Source organism: Sturnira hondurensis, unplaced genomic scaffold (genome assembly GCF_014824575.4).
Source record: "Sturnira hondurensis isolate 20B ecotype Veracruz unplaced genomic scaffold, ASM1482457v3 Scaffold0016617, whole genome shotgun sequence".
Lineage (NCBI taxonomy): Eukaryota > Metazoa > Chordata > Mammalia > Chiroptera > Phyllostomidae > Sturnira > Sturnira hondurensis.
In genome coordinates, this window is record NW_028089248.1 from 247,568 (window position 1) to 267,024 (window position 19,457).

At 54.8% G+C, this 19,457-nt stretch overlaps 1 protein-coding gene across 2 annotated transcripts; it reads right to left on the bottom strand.

Moving 5' to 3' along the window:
* Positions 1 to 3,314: 3,314 nt before the first annotated feature.
* Positions 3,315 to 9,514, bottom strand: IRX6 (iroquois homeobox 6). Of its 2 annotated transcripts, none has more exons than XM_037066368.1 (6): positions 8,722 to 9,514; positions 7,418 to 7,681; positions 6,600 to 6,709; positions 6,099 to 6,406; positions 4,643 to 5,260; positions 3,315 to 3,725 (listed from the first exon to the last, which is right to left on the bottom strand). In XM_037066368.1, exons 1-6 carry the CDS (start codon positions 8,764 to 8,766, stop codon positions 3,721 to 3,723), a joined length of 1,350 nt encoding a protein of 449 aa, XP_036922263.1. In that variant the 5' UTR covers positions 8,767 to 9,514; the 3' UTR covers positions 3,315 to 3,720. The 2 variants fall into 2 exon arrangements, with proteins under 2 accessions (XP_036922263.1, XP_036922261.1); XM_037066366.1 differs by having other exon boundaries at positions 3,315 to 3,728; positions 8,722 to 9,509.
* Between the last annotated feature and the right edge of the window lie 9,943 nt (positions 9,515 to 19,457).

Below are 19,457 nucleotides of genomic sequence, written 5' to 3' on the forward strand. Positions count from 1 at the left end.
TACCTCCTCCCCGTCCCAAAACAACAAGCCTTTGAGCTCCAGGATGGGAGAGGAGGGGGAGCTGAACCAGACGAGGAGATTGAACGTGAATCCGGATTAAATCCTGGAGGAAATGTTTGCCCCTGTTCCTGGGATGTGATTTACTCTGGCCTGACAGCAGGTGTCCCGAAGCTCTCAGGCCGGGCTTGGGGCCCGGCCACTTGAGGTTCAGACAGGGCTGCCCAGGTGAGAGGCCCATCAGACCACCTGGGGTGCTTGTTAGTTACAAAGGTAGATCTTCTGGCCTAGTTCCCTGTGGGGTTCTTCAGTTTGGGGTTGATTTTGAAGGCGGTGAATCTAGGGGCTACATTTTGCCAAACAATGATCAAAGGTGTCTCTGACAGCCGTGCTCCCGGGAGAGGCGGGCAGTGGGGCAGGCGGGGGATGTTCCTGGCCAGAACAGGGGCACCAGAGGTTTTTGTCCATCAGGTATTCCCGAGAAGGAAGGAGGGCAAGCTGGAGTTCTGCAGGTGTAAGATAATAGACTCATGGACATTTAGAGTCTCAGCAACAGGCTCTTATTCATAATGAAATAAAAGAATCTTGAAGTAAGAGAATGTCTTCGCCGTAGAGCTTAGTGATCAAGAATCCGTGATTCTCAGAGTGTGACTTGGGTGCCTGCTAGCCGGGTAACTGACGCCGTGTTACTAAACCTTTCTGAGCGTCTATTTTCTCATTTGTTAGACGGGCGTCCTTGTAAGTGTAAGATAATGCTCCGCAGGACCGTCGTTGCGTACAGACGAGTCAGGGTAATGAAAGGAGGTGGCAAGGAATCCAACGTATGGAAAGGACTCGACAAGTTCTTATCATCAGTAGCTGGGTCATCGGATCTTAGAGCCACACGTGACCACAGAGATGGTCATCCAGGGAGAAAAACGCTGATGGAGTGACCCCTGTGGGAAGAGGAATCAGTAAAGACGCCAGGTGTGCTATGGCGTTCTGGCCCAGCTTCTCTCAACCTGGCCCCCTGGTGGTTGCCCCCCAGCCTGATGGAAGCGGCCCTTGAACCGTCAAGGGGGGTTGAGGTCCAGCTCCTACAGACTCTGACCTGGAGACTGTTACCTTTCCACATCTCCTGACATGGGCTTCGCAGAGCTCACAGGCTAGCTGCCCGTGGGCGCCGGGGGCGGGGGGGGGGGCTCAGCCTAGGAGAGCAGGGCTGTGTCCTCCCTCCCCCGGCTCTGATGTTTAATCAAAACAGTATTCAAAATATGATTCTGGGAGATTATATCAGGAGATTTGCAGGAGGCACTCAGTGGGGGCAGAGATGGTGGGAACAGATTGCTGCTGGGGGCCTGAGGCTGGGATAATGGCAGTCTGAGGCCATTCTCAGGTCCCGGACTGGTACTCTGGGGTGAAGACCAAGACTGCTCCTGCATTTTGCAGCAGGGGAAACTGAGGGAAGAGAAGGGGCTTATCTGTGGCACGTAATAAGTAATGGGGTTGAGATGGCAAAGCCATTTTCTGGGATTGCTGGGGACTCTTTTTGGTCCTTCTCAGAGCCCACTGTCTCCAGCCAACCAGGCCCAGATCCTGGGGACCATCCTGGCTGCAGATTCCTGCTGTGGGTTGGGGGAGGCAGGGAGAGGTTAGGGTGGCTGGGGTGGGCCTTCTCTCCCAAGACTCGCTGTTTCTATAAAAAGGCCGAATGGCGGGTGGCAGTGTGCAGGTCAGACGTCCCCAGCCTCTGCCCAGGCACGTGGCCTCTGGCTTAGGTGGGTCCCTTCTCTCTTGCTTTCACTTTCCCAAGTGCTGACTCAGTGTGATGCTGAGGCCCCCCTCCCCGCCGCCGAATGGCTCACCGGAGCCCCACTCCCAACCGCAGGCCCTGGGAACACACCTCTGCCCACTCTGCAGCCTCCGCAGGGGTCTACCTGGCCCCCCCCAGGAGGGGGCGTGGTCCAGGGCGCCTTGAAAGAAACCGCCGGTTAATGCTCTTTATTACAAGCGTTAATCCTGCAAAGCCGACTGGAAATAATGTTTATCTTTTCGCAGTTTAATTTCCCGGACCCTAAGCCACGGGTCAGTGAGGGCGACAGGAGGGTCCCCAGGGAGGCTGGCGTAGGCGCAGCTGTCGCCCAGAGGCAGAAGGAGAGCAGGGAGGGCACTTCCCAGAGGAAGTGAGGGAGAGGAGAATGAACCTGAAAGGACCTTGCGTGTAAAACCGGGCTCCGTCCCAGCACGGATTCTGTGTGACCCTGAGCCAGTGCCTCGCCCCCCCGCCCCCACTTGGCCTCAGTTTCCTCCATTGAGGAAGCACTTTGTGTTTTCGTCATTCATAATCTCTGAAGTCTCTTCTGACTCCGACCATTCTAGAGGAAAGAAGGCAGGTGGCCTGCCGCCTGTTCTCCCGGCTAACACCCCTGCCGGCCCCCTTCTGCCTCCAAAGGCCTTTAAATCTCTCTCCCTCCCTTCTGCCCCAGGACTCGGGTCCTTCCCGCCCCAGACTTAGGGGACTGCCCAACTGACCCCTGGAAGGCTATCCCCCCCCAACCGGGGCGGCCCGGCTGGAGCCCAGTAGTGGAGACCCGGCTTCTCAAGGACCCAGCGCGCGGGCGCACACCCCAGCTGCCCTTCCTGCCCCCACCCGCCCCCCACTAGGCCCCTCGTGCCCGAGCAGCGGCCAGCGCGCGCGCTGGCTGAAGGCAGAGCCACTGCGCCAGGGACTCGGACTCCCGCGTTGCACCGGCATCTTTAAATCTGTCCTCCCCGCGCCCCACCCCCGCCCGACTCCCGACCCCCGACCCCGCCCGTCGCGGGGACCGAACCCCCTTCGCCGTCCGCCCGCTCCCATTGGCCGGCCTGCACCGGAAGTGTTTGAGGACCCCGATGAGACGGGGAGAACACCCCGACTCGCCTCCAGGCGTCGTCCCACGCGAGGAGCGCGGGGGTCTCAGCGGCCAGTGCCAGGGGATGACCGGGACGCCCCATCGCCCCTCCTCCTGACGAACTGAAAACCCAAGTGCGAACCGGAAAACCCAGGCGGCTTCCAGACAAATATCCCCACCACTCCCAGCACCCCCGGCCTCCCAGACGCGCCCCACACCCCCGACCTCCCGCGCGGACGAATCTGCTCCTAGACAGGCGGACTCAGCGAGCTGGCTGCGCTGCGGGGCTCCGTGGGCCGAGCAGCGGGCGACCGGGCCTTGGCCAGACGCCTGTCCTTTTCCGTCCCTGCGGTTGAGAGACCGAGGTCGGCAGCCCACCCCGCCCTGTCCCCATTCCATCGTTCCCAACCTCCCCAGGCGCCCCTGTCACAGAGAGGCCACACAGCGTAGGTTCGGCTGGGTCATTTTTAAGGACACAAGGAGTGGGGAAGGGCAGAAGACAGGTGGTCCTTAGGGGCCGGGTCAGCTTGGAGGTTACAACGTGGGGGAGCGCGAGTGAACAGGAGAGGGGAGCAGCTTCGGACCCCGAACCCAGAGGAGGGCGCAGACTCGCCCAGCCTCCCCCAGGTGCCCTGCCACTTCCTCTGGGACCCGGCTAGGTTGCAGCCTGCTACCCACTTCAGTTCTGCGTGCAAGGAGGGCCTGTGGGAGGGTTTCTGTGTGTCCGTCTCTCAAGCAAAGTGAGAGCCCCCAGTTCTTGGTGGGGTCTCCCAGCTTCTCAGCGTGAAGGTGAGTTCGAAAAGAAGGGCTCATTTCCAAGATCCTCCCGCCAATCGCAAATCGCCCCGTTGCGCTAACCTGCTGAGAGAGGAAAGGTTGATTAAAACCCGAAAGCCGCTTGGTGGCGATTCCTAGGAAATGGGGAGGTCGGTGGTGTCTCGTCCGAAGGGAATCGAAGGTCTAGAAGCAATTTGCTCGCCAGAGGTGGCATTTGGACCCCGTTAGGTGTACATTCAAATAACAATGTAACCCAATTTTCCAAGCCAGCAGCTAATCCTGAGAGAAATAAGTACAAAGAGCAGAACCTGACAGTAATTGCCGGAGGCTGCCAACTGCTTGGGGAATGTCCCTTTGCGGGGCAAAGTTTCCTTCCTCCAGGCAGGGCCACAGAACCAGCCTCGGGAGGAGACACTGATTGGCAGTCACACCCTGCTTAGGAGTGAGGTCTTGGGGGTGCGCGCTCTCCAGAGGCAGCCCCAGCCCCAGACTACCCTCCCCAGGATGTTAGCCGGCTGCAGAGGGGATGGCAAGGTCTCTGGCCGCGCTGGTTTTAAAGCAACTGCTTGTGTCTGGTCCTGCCCTCCATACTTCTCAGGAAGAGCTGGCAAACTCTTGATACAAGCATGGCTGGGGCCAACTGCCCTGCGCTGAAGGGCAGGCAGGAGACAAGAGCACCTGGACCAGAGGGTGCCCACCTGGGGCATTTGGTAGAACCGGGGTCAGGAGTGCAGAGATGTGGGTTGCCCATCTCTTCAATGACTTTCTAAGTGGTCCTGGGTACATTACAGTCTTACTGTGAGCTTATCGCTTCTATCTTGGCTTTAAAATGAGGGGCAACTGGAAATAGGGTTTCTAAGCTCCTATTTCAAAGAGTACTGCGGGACCAACAGGGCGAACCTGAGCAGGCCCAAGAATCAGAGAAGGTGTTCAATGGCTGGACAGCACGTGGGCGGGCGTCTTTTGGACCCACTGCCAGTGCCGTTGGGGGCCACTACCTTCTGCTCCAGACGGGTACTGGCACTGTGGGACCGGCTCCCTCCGCCGCGGGCACTGCGCACAGTTCGGGGGCGGCCCCCGCAGCGCAAAAGTGGGCTTTCCAAAGGCCTTGGCTGCGCGAGAAGACTCCTCACAAGCGGAGTCTCTGGGGACCGTGCGTCGCCCGCCCAAGCCTGGAGGCTGTCCGGGAATCAGATGGCACTCAGGACTTCGTGGCTTGGGCGGGGTCGGAGGCGCACCTTCGACAGTGCTGGCTGCCGCAGTGTGCGCCAGAGACCAGATGCGCGGTTTCTGGCTGCATGGGTAGTGCACTGTCAACGTAGGCTTCCCTGGCTCCGCCCGGAGAAAGTCAGCCTCTCTGGATCCGGGAGGCTCATTGAACGAGAAGCGGGGCGCCGCCAGGCCACAGTCCCGGCGCTCCAGCCGGCCAACTCGACCTGCCGCACAGTGCGCAGGCAGCGACTGCACGTCCTTATGGAACTCAGCCAGCCTGTCCCTAGCTAGGACTGCTGCCTCCTCTTCTTCGGCCTCCTCCTCCTCCTCTTCCTCCTCCTCTTCTTCCAGATCTTCCAGGTCACTCAGCCGCAGTCCCTGAGCTTCCTGGCTAGAAGCAACGCCTGCAGGAAATCAGGAGCGAGTGAGAAAAGCCCCAGGCCCCAAGGGAAATCCACGGGAGTGCCCATCACTGAGGGGAAGCTTTTAGCAAGATGCGCCCTGCAGTCACAGCATTCTCGCAGTCATTCACCAGGCCAGCACACCATCCCCTACCCTTGCCCCGGGGGGAGAGTTTCCACCCCACCCCCACCCCGCCTTGACCCCACCCCTTGGAAGTCTCCTCCTCTCCCTGCGCCTCCAGACCGAGGGCACTCACACTGGGCGCTGCTGTCCTAAGACCCGGATCTCAGTTTTTCAACCTTATGAAAGCAAGGGGATTGCTTGTTTAAGATAATAATAATAAAATAAAAATACACAAATAAATTGTAAACAGAGGAAGAAGCAGCAGCAAGGGGCAAATTTCGGCCCAATTTCCACCCCCACAGGTGGCTGGTGTGCACTGCACGAGTTAGACCGGCACATGTTGAGAGTGCGAACACTAACAATGTGACAGACGTCATTTAGGCATTCATTTCAGGAAAGACACCTTCTAGAAGGAGGGAAATTCTGGAAGGGGCCCTGGTGATCGATATGGCACAGGAAGTGAAAGGGGCTGACAACAGAGAAGAACTGGAAATCTACGTTGGTGTAGGTGACCTGAGCAGGCTTTTGTGTGTGTGTGTGTGTGGGGGGGGACTTGAAAATCCAGAAGAAGCTGCTTCTGCAGGGAATTCAGGGCAGAGGGCACAGAGCAGGCACAGGCCCGGAGGCCTGCAGCGGGTGCACCTGCAACAGGTAACCAAGGGGTGCCTTCCGTCGCAGCCACTCCACAGGAAGGTGGGTGGTGGGCGGTTTGGGTACCTTTGGTGTCGCCGTTTAGGCAGCCCCGTGATTCCTCTGCTCCACTCCCCGCCTTCCTCTCCTCCCCGCCTTTGTTCTTGGGTGCCCAGGTCATCTTGTTCTCCTTTTTGAGGCGCCGGCGCGCGTTGGCGAACCAGGTGGACACCTGGGTGAGGGTCATCTTGGTGATGATGGCCAGCATGATCTTCTCGCCCTTGGTGGGGTAGGGGTTCTTGCGGTGCTCGTTGAGCCAGGCCTTGAGCGTGCTCGTGGTTTCCCGGGTGGCGTTCTTCCGGCGCCCGGCCCCACTCAACTCCATGGTGCCATACCTGCAAGGGGGAACCTGGCTCACAGTTCCGGGGCAGGCAACCTGGGTGTGCAGCCTGGAAGTGAGTGAGGCTCTGCCCCTCTCCCTCCCTCCCCACTCATCCCTCCTGCCATCCTCTGCCCAGATCAGCCCTACCTGGTCAGGGGAGAGGGAAGGACTTCCTACCCCAGTCCCCAGTGGGCCCCACGCCTTACCGGTCATACTGGTATTGCCCCAGAGTCGGCTCGTAGGGACAATAGGCTCCTGGTTGTGACAGGCCCGGTGTAAAGTTCCCTGCAGTCTCCTTAAATTCATACTGTGCGTTCTGGTGGGGGAGGAAGAAAGAATTCTGGACTAGCTACAGTTGGGGTGGAGAAGAGGCAGGGCAGTTGCTAAGGGTGTGAACTCAGAGTCATGTCTGGTTTAAATCCCAACACCCCTAGTTGCGGTTGGATGTGTGATCTTAGGAACAGTTAACCACGCTGTGCCTCAGTTTCCCCTGGGTAAAATGGGATGACAGTCGTCCCTAGAGGTTATTGAAGAAGAGCACTTGGCAGAATTCCTGGTGCAGAATAAGCAACAGATAAATATCAGCTGTTATTATTACCGTTAGCACTGCTGCGTCCCTCCCTCCCCCACCATCCCCGCCAGCTGGGACGTTCCCTGCCTCAGGCTTCTCTTGAAGCTGTCCTGTGTGGCTCTGACTTTGGGTAAGGAATTGACCTCTGTGCCTTAACTTCCTCATGTGTAAATTGATTGAAGTGACGGAAGGATTAATGGAAGTGCGAATGTTTTCCAAACAGTCTGGACTTCTGCAAACTGTAAAATGGTGTAAAAACGTATTGTTCCCTCCTATACACAAGCCTAACCACTTCCGGTCCGCGCCGTGGTGCGTCCTACCTAGCTCCTGCGTCCTGCCTTGATGTTCACTGGAACAGCCACACTGGCTCCCCCCACCCCCCAGCTGCCGCTCTGGGCCCCCAGGCCCGGCGGGTTCCGGCGCACAGACCCAGGCCCCACCCCCTGTACTCACCAGCGTCCCGTACAGCGCGGGCGGCTCCGGGCTGTAGGGCAGGTACCCCGGATAGCTCTGAGCAGCCGCAGCGGCCGCGTAAGGGGCTCCGTAGATGCCCAAGGCCGCGCCCAGCTCGGGCCGAGCGCTGCCCAGCAGCCGGCTATCGTAGGGTGCTAGGCAGAGAGCCGCCGCCGCCGCCGGGGTGGAGCCTGAGGCCACGTCTGCGACCGAGCACGGGGAGGATTCGCAGCAAGTGGCGCTGGAACTTGCAGACACCAGGAACTACGGGGGCGACAGAGGGGGCACTGGAGGTCAGAGACTGGCGGCGCCTCGGGTTGGCGGGAGCCAGCGGCGGAACTGCGGGATCTCTCCATTCACCCTTATCTATATGCCTCCGTGTGCTGAGCATTCTGCCGAGCACTGGAACGGGAGTTATCCGAAGACGCAATTTCTCCAAACTGCCCTTATAGATACTCCTAAACCTTTGCTAAGGTTTCAGAGTCCCAGGGCGTCGGAGCATGGGGGCCATTCTGAAAACCGAATTGCAGAAGACAGACTAGGCCGGGTCCCTTCCGTACCCCCGCCCCTTCCCTCCCATCACAGGCTCCTACAGAGGCAGAGCGAGAAGTTGGCCGCAGAGACCTTCATTACGTCTCACACCCACCCCCATTTTACAGAAAGGGCATGGAGACCAGAGGAAAGTGCAGACTCGTCCAAGATCCCAAAGCCGGGCAGAGGTCAGGCTGGGACTAGACCCCAGGAAAATACATCCTGCACTCTGGGGAGACGCTGGAGAACAGTGGTGGGTGTCCCCAGAATTTTCCCAGGAAACCCTTCTCAGAGCACAAGACCCACACTGGTCTGGAAAATGGAAGGGGCCAGAAGCACGGCCAGAAACACGGAGCTTGGATGGACCAAGGAAGGGGGAAGACGATGAGCACAGAGGTCAGCAAGCAACAGCGCCGGCAAGCTGAGAGATGGGCAAGGCTCTAGACTGGAGGTCTTTTTCCCCCCCGAGACTCTCCTGGCCACCTCGGATACCTGTACAGTAAGGAGGCCTGTCTGGAAGATCTCTGAGATCCCACCCACTTCTCTGAGTGCATGGTCAGAGTGTTCAAGTTTCCCATCACTCGAGTGGACCTTTCTTAGCTAGGGACTGGGGATATCAGAGAGGACTGTGGCACATTACACTGGTCCCTGGTCCCTCTAGTTTCCCAGGAGACTCGTGCCAGAGACGAGCCAAAGGCGCCCAGGGGCAGATGCGTTCCCTGGGCACACCCTCCACCCAGTTCGTCCCTGTCTTCCATGGAGGCGCCCCTTACCTGGGAAGCGCTGCCATACGGGTGTCCAAAGTGCGGGAAGGACATGGTGGTTGTCCTTGGCCCGCCTCCCTCTTCTTTTGCTTGTTCCCACCTCAGCCCCGCGGTTCTGCGTCTCCAGCCGTGCGCAGCCTCGGCTCTTTACACGGCTGCGGGTGCCCAGCCCCGGTTCCTCCGCCCGCTTGGCGCTACCGGAGGCAGAGCCAAGGGCAGCCCAACTGCCAAGTCCTGCGCTCTAGAAGGCGCTCCACCGGCCCGCGTGGTCCGGAGGACAGAAGGGCCCATGGATGGGAAGGGAGAGGATGCGGGTTCCCAAAGGCGCGCGGTGGCGAGGCAAGGTGAGGCGCGGCGTGGGGCTGTGCTGCTCTCGAGGTGTCCCAGTCCAAGGTGGCCAGAGGCTGAATGTGACGTCACGGTAATCCCGGGCCCCCAGGCCCTGCGGCCCCGGGCCACCAAATGCGCCAAGGGCAGCCAGTCCGTGCGCGCGCACACACTCTCACCCACACTCACACTTGTTCCGGGAGATTTGTGCTGCTGGTGAGGAATGTCAAAGACCCTGACCCTCTCTCTGCTTGGCGCTGGATCCTACTCCTTTTCGCTTTACACTCACGCGCGCGCGCGCACACATACAATCTCTCCAAATTACCCGGGAGAAGTAGGAGAAACGCCTCCCTCTGCGTCGCGCAGGCCCCGGGCGCAGCGCGCTTACCTCCTCCCTGCGGCCCGGAGGAGAAAAGAAGCAACAGAGGTGTCGAAGAAGGGGAGAATACAAAAGAAGGCACACGAGGAAAAAGAGGAGAAAAGTGGGGGAGAAACGCAAGAGGGAGAAGGAGGAGGGGAGAGGAGAGAAATGAAGAGTCTAAGCGAACAGAGGCACGCTGGGGAGGGGAAGGCACTGGGGTGGGAGAAGGCTGGGCGGAGGATCGCGCACCGGCAGGTGGAGGAGAGCAGAGGCTCGGGGGGGAAAACTCTCCAGCCCGTCGCCCCCGCCCCTCCGCCGCAGGAAAGTTTGTACGCGCCACAGGCCCTGTGCACCTTGGGGCAGCGCTGGGCGGCGTCGGCGAGTCCTACCGGCCCGCTCCTCTTTGTCCTCGGGGATCTGGATTCGCTCTCCAGTCTCCCCAAGTCTAGCTGGATTCAGAGCCTTCAAGCCCCGGCCTTTGCTAGGGCCTTGACCCCGGGGCTTCGCTGCAGCCCTATGGCCTTCGTCTAGGCCAAAGAGCTCCCCCTCGAGGCCAAGGTTCAGGTCCCTTCGGAGTCTAACTGGAAACGCGCCAAGTCTGACCCTTGGCATCTGAAAACTTTGCGCTAAGACCCCCGGGCATCTCCTTACAAGGTGAGGCTCCGCTGCTTCCTGCGCACCGCCCGCTGTGGCCAGGGGAAGCGGGGAGCCGCAGGAAGGCTCCGGGGCCGAGCTGCAGCCGCGGCGCTCCGCTGGGGGTGGCGCTGGCGAGCCGCGGTTCAGCGGCCCATTCTCTGCGTTCCGCCGGGGCGCCTGGCTGGGCCTAACGGCCTGACCACCCTGCTTCATCCCAGTGGTCCTCAAGAGGACACTGATGGGCGGAGGAGCTCGCTGGGGCAGGGGAAGTGCCTGCGTCCTCAATGCCTGACCCCCCCCCGTCCCCCCCCCCCGAGAGAAGCACNCCCCCCCCCCCGAGAAGCGGCTGCAGTTTACAAGCACCGTAGACGCCGCACACCCGAAGGGCCCGGAGGAGCCACCACCGAGGGCCTCCAGTCCTCGTCCACTGACGAAAAGGAACGGCCGGTCTGGAGATCTCGGGCAGATGCTGCCGGAATGTCAGAGGAACTCTGGCTTTCGGATTTGCAGGCCGGCAACCTCAGAAAGCCTCGCCTTTCACTCACCATGTCACCGCGCTTTACGGTTTACAAAACGCTCTCGCTCTCCCAGGCCCTCACCTNCCACTGAGGGCCTCCAGTCCTCGTCCACTGGGGACGAAAAGGAACGGCCGGTCTGGAGATCTCGGGCAGATGCTGCCGGAATGTCAGAGGAACTCTGGCTTTCGGATTTGCAGGCCGGCAACCTCAGAAAGCCTCGCCTTTCACTCACCATGTCACCGCGCTTTACGGTTTACAAAACGCTCTCGATCTCCCAGGCCCTCACCTCACCTCTCCGGAGTACTGCGGCGGCGGGAGGTGCGGGCGAGGGAGGGGGGGTGCAAGGATTGGTCCAAGGACTCAGTTTTAATTCCTAAGTTGAAACGCAAGAACATGTGGCCCGGAGGTTAGGGACGCCCTGGGTCTCTGCCCTGGGTCTCTGCCCGGGGTCCTTGCGAGATGAGGAGGGAGCCCACTTACCAGGCAAGGTCTGGCACCCGGTTTGGCCTCTGGCATCTTGCGGAAGGGATTGGTAGGCCAGGAAGCCGGCGACCTCTTTAGAACATCTCCAGGGTTTTTTTTCCCCTTTTCTCTTTTTAGATTCCGCAGGACGCGCGAGGCTCTACAAGAAGCCGCAAACCGCAGGCTCCGCCTGAGATGAACAGGACAAGGTCCACCCTACACACCAACAAACCCGGGGAGGGTCTTTATTCTGCAGAAACCTTGCGTTCAAACCGGGGAACTCCTCATTAGAAAAAGAATTACGGTTATCGCCTGATTGATTTAGTGATAAAGACTCACTATAATAGCTAGAACCCTTGATTTTTCAAAAGGCACTTTGGAGCCGTCCACGCATTTGCCGCTCGGATACATCTAAGCTACTTTTTTAAAAGTGAGAATTGGAGAGAATTCACTAAATTAGTCCCTTGGGGAAGATTACGGCTAATTAATTAATTGCAAACATTTCCAGAGGGAAGGTATGTCAATTGTAAAGTAATAAAATTAGATGGTTGAAATCCTTACTCAGCAACTTCGATTGCCCATTGGTTCCTAAGCAGATTTTTTTTTTTATGACAGAAAAGTGGGGATGCGGTGGAGAAAAAGCATTAGGTCTGTCCCTTGGCGATACTGTTGCAAAGGAGAAACTACCACATGGAGTGTATTGATTTTTAGCTGATTTATAAGACCTCTGCGGGATCAGTGTGTGCAAACGGCCTCCAGGCCTCCCTCTCCTCTCTGCTCTCTAGGATTAGAGAAAAGCAACATGGTTTTTCAAAAGAAAAAGAACACAGGAGGAAGAACAGGGGCGAAGAGAACAGGTTTCATGGTCAGGCCCCCTTTTCCATTGTCTTCCCAGTTGCTTTTTTTTTTTTTTTTTTGCCAGAACGTCTTTCCCAGAGGGAGCTTCCCATTTCCGGGCCTGGGAGACCTGGCCTGAGTGTTTCTGTCCCAGCCCTCAGCAAACCTAGCCTGGGCTGCTGACACGTGGCTGTCACCACCATGAGCGTTCAGTAGGGTTCCCTAAAGCTGGAAAAGTTTCCTAAAACTCAGGAAGCGTGCCTATTCTTGCCTTCATTTGGGGACTCCATTTGGGACCCACAACAAAACAAAGCCAGCGGTTAAACCGATGCCAACCTCCATCTGGCACAAACCTCGAGTGGAAAGAAGTCTGTGTCTTGGGAAGCCAGAATCAGGGACCCGGCCGGGGCACTTGTTCTCGACCTCCTGACTGTCGACAGGCACCCGCTTCAGCATGGGAGTGCCCTGAGCTCCACGGGGCTGGCTTCTGATGGCTTTGTTCAGTGGCGATTCATTGGGTCGTGGGGAAAACGCCCGATTGCCTATGTGTCGACAGAGAATGTTACTGAAGCCAGGAAAGTAACCTATCCAATACGGACCCTCCCAGTTATATTTAAGGGAGTCAATTGGGCAAAGGTATTTGAAACAGTGGGACAGATTCTTCTGTTGTATTGTGCAACATGCCCCCGGTATTTCCTCTGGCTGCTCATTAAAACAAATTGGAAACAAAGTAAACAATCAAAGGCCTATTTGGAGCAGCGAGGGTCTCAATGATCTACCTTGTTTTTCCCCCTGTGGTTTTGCTTTAAATGCATTGGAGGTCTCAGCAGGCAGAGTAAAGGATGTGTCTTTGACAATAAACTTGAGTGCAAGTATCTCTCTCTTTCTCACACACACAGAGAGGAAAACAAATCATAACGTGTTATTTTGGGTTAAATGCCCGTCCTTTCCTAATGATTCAAAAAGACAGCAGATCTTTACCAGGAGAAGGACGGGGGATAACCCAGAAATGCCCCAAATCAACTTCAAATGCTGCATAGAGGGAATATGACTATACGGGCACAATAAGATAGAGGAAAATGTACCAGATTATATTGTTCCAGTACAAATTTTTGAGGGGCTATTTTTGAACTGAGAAGAATGAAATTCTCTTCAGTCTATGCATGAATGAACAAGTCCATCTGGACAGACACATGTATAATTTATACTGACCAGTCACCGCAGGTCTCCCCGAGTAAAGCCGAAATGAACACTAATTGTTTTGACGGAAGGAGTGTGCGTGGCATCTGATTGCGAAATGTGGTGTGCCCCCGCCTTGCCTGGCTAGGTATTGTCACCAGCGACGCTGGCGTCAGGAGGGGAGAATGAAAAGGGAGTAATTGCCAGGTGAGGGTGTTGACATTGCCTCGCAGGAAGGTGCCAAACAGCAAGAAGGAAGTTTTGAATGAATTAAAAACACAAAATGAGGCTGAATGCAGAGGCCCTGCTGCGTCGGCAAGCCAAGCAAGACCTGAGCTGGGAGTCGAAGAGAATAGCTTATTCACGACGCTATTTCTTTGCCTTCGCCGCATACTTTGGAGCTTTCCTAAATGTCTCTGATTTTCCTTATTTAAGGCTCCTGGTGAGGAGGTTGGAGGGGTGAGAAGCAAATCCAAGATCTCATAACCCAGTAGATGGCAGAGGAGGGGCCAGAATCCAGAGCTCAGGACGTTGGGTCTTTTCACAGATCATATTTCAAACACAGGGAGAGTCCGGCCCTGCCGGGAGATGTGGCTGACTGCGGTTGGATGAGAGAATTCACGGCAGCTCTGGATGACATGGGGTAATTTAGCAGCGAAAATACCTAAAGAGGAGCCACCGAGGGCACCTCAGTTCAGGGTCACCGCTACGTGTATTTATATCAACCTGTGTTATGAAAGAGCGTATATAATAATTTGGGAGTTTTAGAAATTTGGTGTGGATCGTACATCAGTCAAAATGGAAAACATCAAGCAGACCCAGCTGTGACTAAGTAACAAAACAAAAACAGCAACCAAAAAAAAAAAACCCTCAAAAACATCCAACCAGGGTTGTGTCTATATATGCACATTGGTTTAAAAAAAACTATGAGTTGAGTTTTGTTAGTGGTTATTTCCAGGAAGAGGAAACGTTATTAACCTTTTTTTTGTTAGCCTTGTAGACTGGGGGATTTAGGGCATTGGGTACTTCCTTTCAACGTGGTTGTTTTGTAGTGAAATTCTTGATTGTTTTATCCTGTGGATGATGACAGCTTTCTCACGATACGCTCAAGGCGTCTCATGTGTTTTCAAAGAATTAAAATGGAAAGTGAACAACACATGTAAGGCTTTGAAAGCAGGGAGCAGTTTTTGAAGCTCAAGTCCTTGGGGGAAGAAATGCATGGGAGACCTAAAGACCTTAAAGGGACGGCAGGTGACTCCCTGAGGTAAGGGGCCGTGGTCTTCCGTCCCTTTGTGACAGGGCCTAGGCACGGTCGTGAGGGTACAGTTGGGGACAGGATCAAGGCCTGGACAGATGGGGTTGGGGCTTGGCTGGCACCGGCTCTGACTGTGGCTGTGTTTTCCCACCTGGCCTTGCTCACAGTCACTTCATACAGACTGACTTATAAGGACTTACGAGTTTATAAGGACAGTTGATAAGGGTGTCTTGTCATCCTTTCCCCTGGCACAGTGGCACAGTCATAGACTTTAAGGTTTCGATTCAAATAAGAGCAACTTCAAGCTATCCACATTTTCGTCTTATTGAGGGCGTGCTGTGTCCCTGCGGTTTCTCCCACGTTTAAAGCGGGCTGTTGAACTGACCCGGGTCCTGTTTCTGGAGCCACCGGGGCCCCCTGCTTCAGGGAAGCTGGGATCCCTGGTGATGTCACGTGCTGGCCTCGGTAATTTATGACAGTTCTTCACAAATCAATAAAAAATATGCGAAGTAGATCATTTTTAAAGGAAAAAGAAAAGGGAAACACAGGAGACGTGCCCATTAAGGGCACCGCCGTTCTAATACTGGCGTGTCTGCTTGGGTCTGCAATTAAAAACATTCTGATAATAAATCTCCTGGCAGGCCCTTGTAATGCTTTTAACTTTCCCGAAGGTTCAAATTGGTATCCCAAAAATGTGCCAGGACTCTCACGAGGTATTTTATAGACTCATAAATAAATACGGCAATTAATCTCTGCTGTATTTCTTTCGTCTTTAATGACAATTTATTACAGCATTCACCTCCTCGGTGCACAAAAACTCTAATGCACTTAAAATCGGATTTCAAACCAAACATTTTATGGGAAAATATAGTATTGATCATCCATTTAAAGATATCACGAAGATGATTCATAACCTGCTATAAAAAAAGATCTCAGGAGGGCCTTACGAACGAACGAGGTGGTGATATGGTCTATTCATGAAGCCAGAGCGAGCGGACCCGTTCTTCTTGTTTGCTTCATTTCTCTCGGACTCTGCCAGCTCTGATGACTTTTGCACGTTGCTGTTCTGTAAGAAAAATCCCCTTCACGACATTTTTCACAGTGACAGAAGGTTGTGGAATTTCTGTTGCGATTTTTCTGCTGCAATTCTGGCTGCCAGAGAGTTTCAGGGCCCAGAGAGAGGTTTCTGCTACTTTGTCGTCAAAAACTATTGCATGGCCCACATCACGGCGATTTGCTGTTGGCCTACAGGGCTGGTGCTAAGTCATCCTGGTCCCCGGTGGCCTATGGTCCTAGGGTAGCAGAGATGCTTGAATGGCTTTCATGCACACACCGTACCACGTGCCAGTGGGGATGTCAGAGAACCTGAAGGTGCTGGCCTCTCTTTCCAAGTAACAGCCAGAGCGTCTGGGAAGAACAGCATGTATCAGTCACATGACAGACATTTATCGAGTGCCTACTAAATGCCAGGCGTGGTGCCTGGAGGTGAGGATCCATCACTGAACTACACAGGTCTCTGTTCTCATGCAGGCTCCATTCTCATGAGTTACCTAGCTCGACGTCACTCTGGAATCGCTTGTCCAGCGCCCCAGTGATTTGGGGAAAGTGACCTAATGTTTCTGGAATGATCACAGGACTCTAGACCTGAGGGTAAGCACTTGTTACATTATCCCGGATTCATTCCTTCAGTAAGGATTTATTGAGCGCTTGTTATTAAAGATCACCGAGTTAGGGGCTGGGGATTTGGTTAGTCAGCAAGACAATTAAAATCCCTGCTCCCATGGCATTTAGAGTGTAGCTATAATATCTACCCAAAATTGGAGAGCATTTGTTCTGTTTCATAGAAGCTGGGGCCTAAGAGAGCGTGCCTGGCTCGTCATGTTAGAACCAGTATTGAAATTCTGCGGTTGAGCTCAGGCTGCTGCTGGCCTCCAAGACCTGAGAAAAGAACGTATTTCAGATGAAACGCTTAATTGCCAAGATGATGCCATTTCAAGAAGTGACCACCTCCCTTAATACACGGTGGATGTGGCCTCCTTGTTCCTGTTCTGTCGCGTGGGTGGCTCTCTCCCCCGCCCCCGCCTGCCCTCACACAGCGTGCAATGCCTGCATAGAAACGGAAAAGCCGGGGCAGCCTGACAGACGTTCTGTGTCTTTGACACCAACACTTTGGATACATAGCTGATGTTTTGTCTCTTTTTTTTTTTTTTTACGTTTGACTTCAACTGATGACCCGTACCATACGTGATGTCTAAATGACTAAGGAAACACGTCTCTTGTGCGTCTTGGTTGATGGGTGCGAGGGAGGGAGCAAGACCAGGGTGAGATTTAGGGCCTTGGGGCTTCGGCTGCTTCCAACCCACCCTCGCTACCTACTCCGTACTCGCTACCTACTACCTACTCTCGAAAACTCATGACGTGCGCTCTTCCATTCTCCCTGTCTCTCTGGGGCCGAGTAGGAGACACTGAATCCACAGCAATGGAGTCCCCCATGTGACCTGGGCTCCGCTCTCCTCGTCTGCTTCAAAGCTCTCGTCTGCCTCGGCTCTCTCCTCTGCCCCAAAGCTGGCCTCTTCCACAGCCGGTGCCTGGGATTGCCCTGGGAGTGTGCAGCTTTGGGTCTGAAGAGACGGAGGCATCGGGTTCCGTGTTTATCTTGTGGCCGGGAGAAAACGGACTCGACAGCAACAGCAGGAAATACACGCGTGGGATTACACTGTCAGTGCAGACCAGAGACCATAAACTATCTCTGGAGTCACTTTCCAGCTTGAGGGCAGGAACAGAGCAGAGGGGAAACCTGTAACTCCAATTATCAAATATAAATTTATACGCGTATAAAAGGGAAGCCTGAGAGTTTTAACCACTGAGTTTGGATATGAACCACTAAAATTCCCCCTCACTTTCTAAACACCACAGGGCTATGGAAAAGCAGTGCGGGGATTAAGGGCATCTTTCTGCTTTGGGACTAATTTATTGCTCTAGATTAGGCAGCGAGCAGAGAAAGGGAAAAGTGATATGGGGTTGCTTCTCTGCAAAAGTTAGACGGGAATAACGGGAAGGGGCCTGCCCTTGGCTATAAGTGCTCAGTGATGAAGAATAAGGTGGCCAAGAGCTGAAGGGAGCAGAGCGCTCATTGCCCGGGAAGCTTTGGACGAGTCTCTTTCCCTTTGGAAGCGGAAAGAGAAGTCTCTTTCCCTTTTGGAAGTCGGTTTGCCCATCTCCCAAAAGGAGAGCTTGGGGCCAGTGGCTGGCCAACAAGCCTGGAGCTTCTATCTTTATGAGAGTCAAGTCTCGCTTCCTTTCCCAGGACTCCAAACTCCTCTTCTACCTGGGAAGTTCCGTCCAGCATGGATGGCGCGTTCCCGTCGTTGGAGCATCTTTAAAAAGCACACACACTCAGCCTCACCCTCTGAGATTCCGAGCAAGCCTGCAGTAGGGTCTGGACATTTGTATTCATAAAAAACAGAAAATAAGTAGAGCGCGCACACGGTAAAAGGCCTGACTCCCCATGGGAGATGGGATTGATTGTCGAGCTGATGCCCGCCCCCTGCTTCCCCCTGGCTGAGGATCCTGCTGCTGTCCTGGGTGCCACGCGCCGCCTTGGCCCCTTGCGCCTGGCTTTCCGTCGTCTTTCGCAACAGGGTGAGAAGGCCCTGCTGTGCGAGCCGATTCCAGCCACGGAGACTTAGAGGAGACCTGTGTGGAGGATTCTGGGAAAGCATTTGTTTTCATGGTAAAAGAGGACAGAGGCCGGGGTGGCGTTTCCCTCTCTCTTTGAATCTTGAGCATGGACGTGATGATTGGAGCAGAAGCATTCGCTTCTTCTTTCAGCAAATGTTCATTGTGCACTTACTCTGTTCCGGGTAAAACTGTGAGGTGCTGAGATACACCTGGGGACAAGACCAGGTCCCCTTCTCATGGAGCCGGCATTCGGCAGCTGGAGACGGACAGGGAGTGGGGGTAAAATATAGAGGTGTGAGATACAGAGAGACACTGTGGAGGAAAAACTAAAGCAAGGAAGGGGAGCTACTGGGAAGATACTTGCACAGAAGCAGCCTGCTGTCAGGGAGCCAGTAAACCACTGCTCTGGGACTTTTAGTTATGCCAGACAAATAAACCAGTTTCGTTTCCGGCGCTGTTAACTGGGTCTTCTATTACTTACGGAGGAATACATTCCCAAGACAGGGTAGTTGGGGGTGCAAAGAGACAAATAAGCCACCTGATTATCTCAGCTCTCCTCTCCAGAGGCATGGACCCCTAAGAGTTTCTTGGCTGTCTTCCAGAAAGTTTCCATGTTAATCCAAGCCATAAAAGGGGAAGCTATATTTACAAGCTCTCTCTTCTCTCTCTCCCCACCCCCCACACAATTAATAACAGTATAGCAGGGCGGCTGAGAGTCTAAAGGCGGCAGCCTGTGTAGAATAGCATGGTGTAGAGGTTACCTATAGAGTGGTTTCGCCACTTCCTGGCCATGGGATCTTGAACAAGCTTCTTAGTCCCTGTTTTTCAATGCCTCCATCAGTAAAATGGAGATCATAAGCCTATGATCATAAGCCTATGATTGCTCCTGATGATTTAATTCATATTTCTCCGAGAAGCACCCAGAACTGTCCCCGGCACATTGGAAGCCCATACACATGTTTGCTAGTTTATGTACAGTGAGCATCATCCTGTTCACTGAACAGTCGACTCATACATCTTTCCAACAGGCACACGGACAGCCCTCATTTTTCACCCCCGTGTAGTATTCCTCAGCACAGAGGCCACCAGTGTCTTTTCCTCTGAATGTCCCTGGGGTATGTTGACAAGGCCTCTTGATGGAGGGTTGTGCCCCCGCACAGGCTGGTGAATGGCAGACAGGGGAATCTGCTGGGCACCGCCTTCTCTCCTCTGTTGGCCATCCCTTCACATCTCCCACGTTCTTGGCCCCTGGCCTGCATGCCCTCTGTTCATGCCCATTCTACTTCTGCACCAAAGAACTGGATCTCTGTAGACTTTTCTCCCATGAGGCTGCATGTTCTAGTTTCAGATGGACTCAAAACGAAATAAATAAAATGGAAACAAACCCAGACGTTCTTTTTGTACGGAGGGGACACGGTAGCTGATTTGGTGGCATTAATCCTAGGAGGGAGGCAGTATTTAAGTAACAGCTGGCTGGAGGGGGATCACA